Genomic DNA, 10,192 nt, shown 5'->3' with positions numbered 1-10,192 from the left:
AAAAATTAAAGAAACGTTTCAAATACATCCTAATCTGATGTATCAAAGTGATAATAGTTCAATTGTTAGTAAATTAGCATGTTTTTTCATGCATTGTTCTTCTTGCCCCAACGGGTTGTTTGCCTTGCCCCACTAGTTTAATAGACCGTACGAAAAATCAAAAATTTTAAAATCATTTCTTTACATGAAAAACAGATTTTTTTAAAAACTTGTTCTAATAAAGTCTCAGTCAAGACCTGGAATAAGATAATTCTAAAAAATCCGACAGATTTTTTAACGTTTTTAATGGGTTGAAACGAGCATTTCCTTAGCTTGTTACACTTGCCCCACTTTCCCCTACTTTCAAAAATGTTTGATAAAATTTTTGACGGTATTTAATAGTTACTCCCATTGAAACCTTTGAAATTGTTTTAATTTTTAAAATGTTCGAACAAAATATTTGTGTTCTAAAATGGGGATCTAAAATTGATAAGTCATTTTTTATTAACAAAAAAATTAGCATTAAAAAGATTAAATTAATGGTAAAAAAGTATAAAATCACTTTACAAGTGGTCTACGGGCCATTTTACATGATCATTCAAAATGGGTCCGCGGGCCATAAAAAATCACCTCGCGGGCCACGTTTGGCCCGCGGGCCATACTTTGGTCACCCCTGCTCAAGATGGTTCAATAAAAAAACGTTATAAAGAATAAAATTCACACCTTTACTATGCATACCGAAAGAATGCCAAGTAACGTGAGTGGAATCCTTATCCTAGCAGAAACGTCCTTTTGTATGCAAGCCCCAAAACTTGACGAAACGTACAGCTCAAACGTACATACTTGCGTACGTTCCCTTCTGTGCCGAACGCATCGCCAAATCCAAATCAGGATCAATGATGCGAACGGGATTTTTCTTCCCTCAAACCCCCTTCTTTGGTTCATTGTGTGGCGGAGGTTGGTAAAAACAGATGGGTTCAAATAAGTGAAGACCATTTTTCTTTATGCCATCTCCGAGGGGGGCCTCCAAATGATGACTTTTTGGCGAATCCTCCCACCGCGGGAGACTCCATCAGGACGATGATACGTGTCGAAAGGCTAAACCACGAGTCCCGGAATGTGTCGACACCCTTCGCGTCTGCACAGCTGCTGCTACGAATCGCTCGCTTTTTGGCAATCAAAATGCTTTCCCGTTTGGTAGATACGTACTATTTGGCTCATACTTGATTCAGGTCTTGAACGGGGAGGCAATCATCATCATCTTCTTCAGCTTTGGATCTCTTTTTCTTCCGGTGCCATTGTCACAGCAGCAGGATATTGATCTATTAAATGGCAATAAAGGAAGCGAATATGTGCGAATTGCGGATAACGATTTGCATGGAACATGGAGCAGCTGGCGTTACATTTATTACACCATCATAATCGGGCGGAGAAATGCTGCCATTAGCAAACTTAGGCTCAAGTATGTTGTTGAAGATGTTCACACTTGAAGAAGCTCTCAACATCTGTACTTCTGAAGTAATCACGTACTCGTGATATTGTGTATCAACACTTGAGACTCTCCGCTATAAATACTGAACTCATCAGTCTGCAAATCAGCAGTTCCAATCAACTCATCCGACAACCAATCAAACCATGAAGACCATCTTCGTTGTAGCTACCCTGGTGGCCTTCGCCGCTGCCTCCTCAATCCCGGAGACCCCCCGTGGTCTCAACGAGGATCTCCAGGACTTCTTGGCGCTGGTCCCGGTGGACAAGTTCGTGGCGTTGGCCCTCGATTACTTCCAAAACGACAAGGAGGTCCAGCACGCCTTCGAGTACCTGCAGGGCGAGGAGTTCTCCACCATCTGGGATCAGCTGTTCGCACTGAAGGAGATCAAGGAACTGCTCAAGTATCTGCACGATGCCGGTCTGGACGTGTACAACTGGTTGAACGTCGTCGCGGACGTTTTCGGACTGAACCACGTCAAGCCTGTGCGGGCCGTTCGAAGCAGTGAGTTTTGAGATCTTTCTTGGTTAGTGGCAGATTTAAATTTTAAACTTTCCATTACAGTCAAGACCGGAGGCCTCAGCGGATTCCTGGACGAAGCCCTGGCCCTGCTGCCCAAGGAGGAAATCAAGGCCCTGTTCGAGGACAAGCTGAAGACCAGCCCGGAGTTCAAGGCTCTGTACGAGAAGCTGCGTCACGCTGACTTCCAGAAGTTGGTTGACTTCTACAACGTGAGTTGACCCACACTTTCTGAGGCTAAGTAGAACTTCTAATGAGTATTATTCCACAGAACTCCAAGGAGGTCCAATCGCTGTTCGCCAAGCTGCGTGAGCACGGAATCGACGTTGACAAGTTCGTGGAACTCGTTGCCGGTTTCTTTGGATGGGGACAGTAATGTATTACTGAAACAGTTATTTTGTTGTAATATCGTTGAAAATAAATCATTGAAATGAATCTTTGAAATTTGTTTGATTCCAATTGCTTTCATTAGTTCAACTTGCTCTTCACCGTCCAAATCAATGCCAGAGAACCATGAAACTTTTGTCGGCCCATCAAAAACATCAGAACAATTCTTGACTTCTTTGGATAACCCAGCACCGACCGCTCCGTACAAAGCAAAAAACCCAGCAGGAGACGGCACGTTTAGAATTATCAAATTCAGTTTTGAATGAAAGGAAACATGTTTTCCCTCGAAGAACGCGAAACGCGTGCCCAACTCGTCTTCGTCCTTCAACGAAACTCCAAAACTTCCCCCCACCACCCCACCCCTTAAACTCCTAATGGTCGGTTTCGGTTTAAATCGGCTGCTTAAAATAAACGTGCTCGTCTTTTAATGTTTTTTTTTTTCCTTTCTTCAGACGTCGGCGGGCATCGTTTGAATTTTTTATTTCGTGCTTGTGTTATTTCTTCATTAATCAAGCCCAGACACGATGCCGCCGCCGCCGACCACCCGAAACATCATCCGCGATGACAGATGTCGGGATCTGATTATGACACGTGGTAGGAAGGAGGAGGAGGAGGAGCATGACGATGGAGGAGGGTCCTTACAAGGAGCGTCGTCTTGGAGGAGCAGGTGGTGGTTGGTTAAGTTTTTCTTTTTTTCACTTTGGGGAAACGATGCTAATGAATGGGAAAGTGTGAATAAATTAAATTTGCTTGGCGGGTTTGGAATGATTGAAACAAGTTTCGATCAAAGTTTGTTTGTTTATTGCTGGAAAAAAGACAGTTCGCCTTTTAAGCATTTTGTTCGAAGAAACTTATTTCACTTTTTTGCAGAATGAAAAAGTTTTCGTTGAAATATTGAAGTAAATGATTTTAAAAGAATAGAAAACATCTGAGAAAGTACAACAAAATTGTAGTATCTTTTTTTGAATAAATGGTCTTTTAAAATTTTGACTATATTGAATGAACATTTAATTAAATTTTCGTTGTTGATTGACAAAATTTCACATACCTCAACAACAAGTTGAAGAAAGTGTGTTCAAATGATTGTACTTTAATAATAACTTACAATTGGGTAATTCTCCGCCAACTCACACAGCAGTTGCCCCGACCCCTCTTCGATTTGTATGAAACTTTGTCTTAGGGGTATCTTTTGTCCTTAATCACGAATCCTAGCTCCATTTTTCGTTATACCGTGATGGTTTGACTTCGCCAGTAGACAACTCTCAAGGAGTCTTCTTTCGCTCGAATTTTTTTTTTGATAATAGTTTGCATGAGAGATTTGTACAAAATGTCAGTGTCAAACAACCGGAGATTTTAAAGGTGTCATTCAATACAATTTAGGGGTAGACTCTTTTGAAAATTATTATGTTTGGTGAAGATTTTCATAGTCAAAATATCATATTCAAACATTAAATATTGTAGTAAACGATTTAAATTGAGTTATTAGAACGCATAAGAGCTATTTTCATAAAATTCAAATGTTTATGTAATTTTAAAAGCATATGATCTCTACGAAATCGGTCTTTTTTGGAATTTTAATTTTTGTATTTTTTAATCCGACTGAAACTTTGTTGGTGCCTTCGGTATGCCCAAAAAACCATTTTGCATAATTAGTTTGTCCATATAATTTTCCATACAAATTTGGCAGCTGTCCATACAAAAATGATGTTTGAAAATTCAAAAATCTGTTTCTTTTGAAGGAATTTTTTGATCGATTTGGTGTCTTCGGCAAAGTTGTAGGTATAGATAAGGACTACACTGATATAAATATCGATGTAAAATTAAATTTGCAATCAAAAAGTGCACCGTTTTCAAGTTGAAGCCATTTTTAGGGAACTTTTTTTGAAAATAGTCGCAATTTTTCATTTTTTAAAATAGTGCACGTTTGCCCACTTTTGAAAAACACATTTTTGAAAAGCTGAGAAAGTTTTCTTTATTTTGCTTTTTTGACCTTTGTTGATACGACCCTTAGTTGCTGAGATATTGCCATGCAAAGGTTTAAAAACATGAAAATTGATGTTTTCTAAGTCTCACCCAAACAACACACCTTTTTCTAATGTCGATATCTCAGCAACTAATGGTCCGATTTATGATATTAAAATATGAAACATTCGTGAAATTTTCTGATATTATCAAAAAAAAAAATTTCCAAATTCTCAAACCAAGACTAACATTTTAAAAGGGCGTAATATTGAATGTTTGGACCTTTTGAAATGTTAGTCTTGATTCAAAAATTTTGAAAGTATTTTTTCGAAAAGATCGGAAAATTTTACGAATGTTTTATATTTCATTATTGTTAATCGGACCATTAGTTACTGAGATATCGACGTTAAAAAATGGTGAGTTGTTTAGGTGAGACTTGGAAAACATCGATTTTCATGTTTTTAAACATTTGCATGGAAATATCTCAACAACTAAGGGTCATATCAACTTAGTTCAAAAAAGCAAAATATAGACAATTTTCTCAGCTTTTCAAAAATATTTTTTTTAAAAAGTGGGCAAACATGTGCATTAATTAAAAAAAATGAAAAAGTGCGACTATTGTCAAAAAAGTTCCCTAAAATGGTCTTAACTTGAAAAGGGCCCACTTTATCAAAATTTCACTGAAGTACTTTTTAATTGCAAATTTAGGAGCGGCCGTGGCTGACTGGTTACGGTGTTCGCTTTGTAAGCGAATGGTTCTGGGTTCGATTCCCATCTGCTCCCAACGAGAAAGTATAGGAAATATAAATCTTGAAACTCTGAACATAAACGAAAAATCAAAGTCGCTCGAGTCGGCGTTCGATCCCCCGTCCTTTGGATTGGTAAGCAAAAATGCTAACCACTAGGCCATCGCGACATGGTGAGCTATGATTGGAATTAGGAATACTGTTACTATCAACTATATACGCGATGGGTCCTTGTCCATTTGACAAGGGTTCGGAAGTTCTTAATAACGTTTGAAGCCGATTGGTGCAAACGTTCTTCAGGACGGGGCTTGTCGATAAAGCTGAAGTACCTCGCGCTCGGCTAGCCAGCGTAGAAATTAGTCACCGAAGCTCGGCAGAGCTAACACCTTCCAGATGCCTATGCGAGTTATTTGCATGTATAGAATGTAGATCTAAAAAAAATACATGGAAACATCTCAATTTGTAAGAAGCGACCGCTTGGTCCCGTTTGATTGGTTGCACACACACACACACAGTACTTTTTAATTGCAAATTTGATTTTACATCGAAAAATGAAGTTGAAAAAATTTTGCGACCAATATTTCGATTTTTTGAAAAAAAATAGTATTGATTCAAAAAATCATAACTCGGTCAAAAGTTTCAGTCGGATTAAAAAATACAAAAGAAAAAATCGTATGACCGAAATCTAAGAGAGCTGCTCCATAATCCATTTTTTTTTAATTTCCATAAACACCCCCCAGGTAAACAAACCTTCTAACCCCAGTAGATATTTTCCTAACACTTCGTAAACCATCCCGATTCCCCCCACCCCTCCGCACTTGCCTCCTGAGTGTGTCCTAATCTCATCTGGTAATATTTCTCAATTAGATTTAGCTCCTCCGTGAACAAGTGAGCGGCAACTCCCTCGCACGCACCGCGTCACCCGCACGGTAGCCCGCGTAAAGTGTAACTTCATTTCCCGGTCGTTTCACCCCCCCTCAATGGACTTCCATCTGCGTAAACTTCCTGTTTGCCGGCGGCACTTGCCGGTTCTTCCGTTCACGGTTCCAAACCGAAAACAAAGCTTTGGACGGGGCGTTTCCGAAGTGTCCCACCCTCACCAGAGCTTGGGTGGGCTCCCCCCTTTTGAAGTAAATTCTAGGGGGGAGCAGATTAGGGTAAAGGTTGCTATTGTGGGCGGGTTTTACTTTCGTCCTGCAGAGAGCTGTCAAGTACGAAAATAGATTCCTCTTTGGAAGCCACAAATCTTTCGCAAAGGGAGAGAGAGCAAAGGTTACGTGGGGGAGGGCAACTCGGAAACCGGAAACGGGATGTGCCGTGGGACGGAAATCAAGCCGGGTGATTAAGATCCCGGCGAGGTGAATTTATCGAAAACTCGGAAGGATGGAGAAGAATGATGCGCTTGGTGATAACCCTTGTTTGTTTGGGGGAATGGATGGGAGGGGAGGCGTATCAATGAAAATTTGAACTTCATTTCCCACCAAGTTGTGATAAATCCACGTGTCAAGTGGGGCACAATAACTTCAAATAGATGACTCTATTTATTGTGTGAAGAGCGTATTAATTACCGCACATTAAGAACAAACCAACGGACAAGCAGTGACTGTGAAATCGCTTCCGTTTGAAATAAATCTAGCGAGCTGGAACTGAATGCCTCATAAACTTTTCACGGAGGATTTAAGAAAGGAATTTAAAGTTTCAGTTAAAAATCTACAAAAAATACCTACACAAACGACAACGAGGTAAAATAGAACAGCCAAAACAATAAAATATCCTTCAATCGTAAAAAAGGATCAACCAAAGTTTACGATACGACCGATTGGTAGTTTCAGGTGAATTTGGCATAAAAAAGGGATTGGATTTTATCAACAAAACAAAGTGAAATTGAACGCCTCTTCACAAACTATATAGCACCGTAAACAGGACATAAGCTACCATTCAAATAATCAAAGAATTTCATTTTCGGTTTTGTATTTTTTATTTAAATTGTGATTTTCTAAGCGCACAATAAACTCACACCAAGAAAAATTGCATAGATGAAAACTGATAAATAGATGTGTTAACATATGATCGAGTAAGAATTTCTTTTGTTTTATCAATTTAAGTCTCCCATAAACTTCATTTGGTGGGGACGAGGTTTACAAAATCACCATTGTCTTTTCATGAATATCCAAAACCACTCCACCTTAGTTATAAAAAATACATCATTGTATCGCCAATTAGCATACAACATTATCTCTCGAAAATATTATGTTTCAGTACTCAAACGAGAAATTGTACACAATACAACGCATTCACATGCTGCAGCTTTTAGTCACTCAAATGAATGGAAAACTTCAACCAGTGAAACGATATCAAATTCACTCGGTATAAATTCCCATTGCACTCAATTTAGTAGCAACTAATTAGTGCTGTTGTTGTTTTTTTTTCCCTGTAATTCCAGCACTCTACGTGACTCGCGTTCATTGGCAAAACCCATCTGTTGATCAAATTTCGCAAAAACCGTTCCAGGCCTAATTTGGTTGGTGTTGGTACTTTGGATCGCATCATCACATGCTTCCGCCACTCACTCTTTCGAAAACGTTAATTAATTCCAAATCATTTTGTTGATGGGAGCCCATCATCATCGTCGGTGGTGTATCATCAGCCGCTCACGTGTTATTCAATCCTTTTCTGATGCTCGCTCAATGTGCGAGGATATTTATGTTGTTTCGAGTAATTAAGTCTGTACTTTGTGTGTGAGAGAACACATACACACACCAAAAACAATATCACCCATTGAGGGCTACTGGTTGGTTGTTGTGAAATTCAGAACATGTCGGTGGTGGCTGATGATGATCAGAATGGGTTTTATTCAATGTATTCAATTAGAACTCTCCGTAGACACATGAGGCGAAATTCCCAGACCATCACCACCACCACCCGATGGTGCTACGGTATGTAATGATGTTTTGTTAGTGCTTCCTTCGATAACAATAACATCAATGGGATTGATAACATGCACCAGAAGCAGCGCCCGGAAAGCTGCCTCTTGGTCCTTTTTCCTTGTCGTGCAGGCGTGCTACATCGTTCGAAAGTACCTAGAAAAGAGCCACATCTGCATGATCCAATTTCCGGGCAAGACTGCCAGCATTAAGAGGCATTCTTCCCTGATGTGGACTGATGGACTCGGTCTAGCCTTGGTCTGGATTTACAACTGGATGGCTGTGGTTCTAACTTTTGTCCGATTCGGTGTGTGTGTGGTGGCGTTGTGGATTTTGACGAGAGAAACCCGGTTACACGATCCTGGCCAGCATGGCTAGCTGAAACAGTGTCTTTCACGTACGGCTTCCAGTTTCTCCCAGCAGGGTGGCTTTCTACACTGGAAAATGAAAATAAAAAAGGAAATATGTAATATGGAAGCTAACCAATAAAGCGAAATAATTTAGCATAACAAATGAAATATAAAAGCGTAAATCTCCGTCAACTCACACGAAATCGGAAAAAGTTGCCCCGATCCCTTTTCGATTTGCGTGAAGCTTTGTCCTAAAGGGGTAATTTTCGTTCCTGATCACGAATCCGAGCTCAATTTTCTAACACCCTTTTGACCGGTACGACCACTTTAATTTTTGAACTAGGGCGTCCAATTTTCCGGGGTTTTAAATTTCCTGGGAAACGGGATTTTTTTTTTGAATTCCGGCCTAAAATCATAGAATTAGCTAAATAATATTATTTGGAGATAATATACACTTCAATCTTAACAAGGACGACAGTTTTTAAATAGCTTAAAAGAAATATAAAATGCATTTTGTTTGTTCTATTGTGCTTTGGATATTTCTTTTATAAATTTTGTTATGATACGTGCCTAGAAAACATTAACAACTAATAAAATGTTACCAGTCAAATTCTAGATAATTTATGAATTTCATGATTGTCATAAAACCTATTTTACAAATTATCTATAAGCTACTATAAGTTACCGAAACGTGGACAACCAATAACACTCCCCCCCCCCATATGCCCCAGATTCTGGTGCATGATTAAAAAAATGAAAATCTTAAATATACGTAAAAAAAAGCATTTGAACAGTGTTTCAAAATGGATTTTACACTTGTTCAGTTTTTTTTTGCAATCATAAGTGTTTTTTAAATGTATGATTTTATGAGAACAAACATTTAAGTAAAAAAAATGAAAATTTTCAAAAATTCTACGCATTTTTCAATAAACCCAAATGTACTCAAAATGTTTCTAAACGCAGGGGAATACATTTAAAATTGATTTCAGTTGATTGCACTTCAATTCAAATTGAAATTTGCTTTTTTTTTAATTTTGTTCTCCCCCTTATTTTTAGAGCCACAAAATCACAAAAACTTTCAAAAATAATTGTACCAGGCTAAGTATTCAACTTGTCATCTATTTCCACAACCAAATCTAAATTTCAAGACCAAAATATTTTTTTTTCAATTTCGGGAATTCCCTGGACAAATTATAAAAAATCCCGGGATTCGAGATTTCCCGGTTTTGGAAAATTTTCCCGGGATGGACGCACTATTTTGAACATTCAAAAAAAAAAAAAAAAAACTTTCGGAAACTTGGAGTCAAAAGGACTTTTATGTAAAATTGGACGCCCAATTTGATGGCGTACTTACAATCCCGAAAAAACGTATTTTTCATGGAAAAAAAAAATAGTATCGATACTGAACTGTAAGAAATTTTGGGATTTGTCATTTTATGGGAAATTTTGTTCTTAATGAAAAAAAAACACACGTCTGGGTTATTGCAGATTCGAATATTAGTGTAAATTTCCCTTCAAATTCCCTATTTGGGTTTATCGAATGGCTAAATAAGGAAAGAATTTAATAGGAGAAGGTGGGGCAAGACGACCATATGAAGCAAGAGGAACACTCGCTCGTACGGTTCTTCTTGTCCCACTAGTTGAGTAGAACGTGCGTGAAATCAAAAATTTTAAAATCAATTTTTTACATTGAAAAACAGGATTTTTTAAAAACTTGTTCTATCAAAGCCTTAGTCAAGCCCTGGAATAAGATGATTACCCGAGCAGACGGAAATAACTTTGGAATAAATTTTTTTGATATTTAAAAATACTAGGCCAATAACATTTTTTGTTATT

General features: G+C 38.4%; 1 protein-coding gene across 1 annotated transcript; it reads left to right on the top strand.

Moving 5' to 3' along the window:
- Positions 1-1,552: 1,552 nt before the first annotated feature.
- Positions 1,553-2,423, top strand: LOC120419603 (protein G12-like). The gene is made up of 3 exons (XM_039582345.2): positions 1,553-1,972; positions 2,033-2,199; positions 2,259-2,423. The coding sequence occupies exons 1-3, from the start codon at positions 1,615-1,617 to the stop codon at positions 2,361-2,363; spliced, it is 630 nt and encodes a 209-aa protein (XP_039438279.1). The 5' UTR covers positions 1,553-1,614; the 3' UTR covers positions 2,364-2,423.
- Positions 2,424-10,192: the final 7,769 nt, after the last annotated feature.

The sequence above is a fragment of the Culex pipiens genome, chromosome 2, assembly GCF_016801865.2.
Source record: "Culex pipiens pallens isolate TS chromosome 2, TS_CPP_V2, whole genome shotgun sequence".
NCBI lineage: Eukaryota > Metazoa > Arthropoda > Insecta > Diptera > Culicidae > Culex > Culex pipiens.
Note: the sequence above shows the minus strand (reverse complement) of the source record. Positions and strands in the feature narration are given on the sequence as shown.

Excerpts from the sequence above, each read along its gene's own strand:
- LOC120419603 (XM_039582345.2), top strand. The coding sequence starts at position 1,615 with ATGAAGACCATCTTCGTTGTAGCTACCCTGGTGGCCTTCGCCGCTGCC. Across the intron at positions 1,973-2,032 it reads TGTGCGGGCCGTTCGAAGCA|TCAAGACCGGAGGCCTCAGC; the intron begins GTGAGTTTTGAG and ends TTTCCATTACAG. Across the intron at positions 2,200-2,258 it reads AGTTGGTTGACTTCTACAAC|AACTCCAAGGAGGTCCAATC; the intron begins GTGAGTTGACCC and ends ATTATTCCACAG.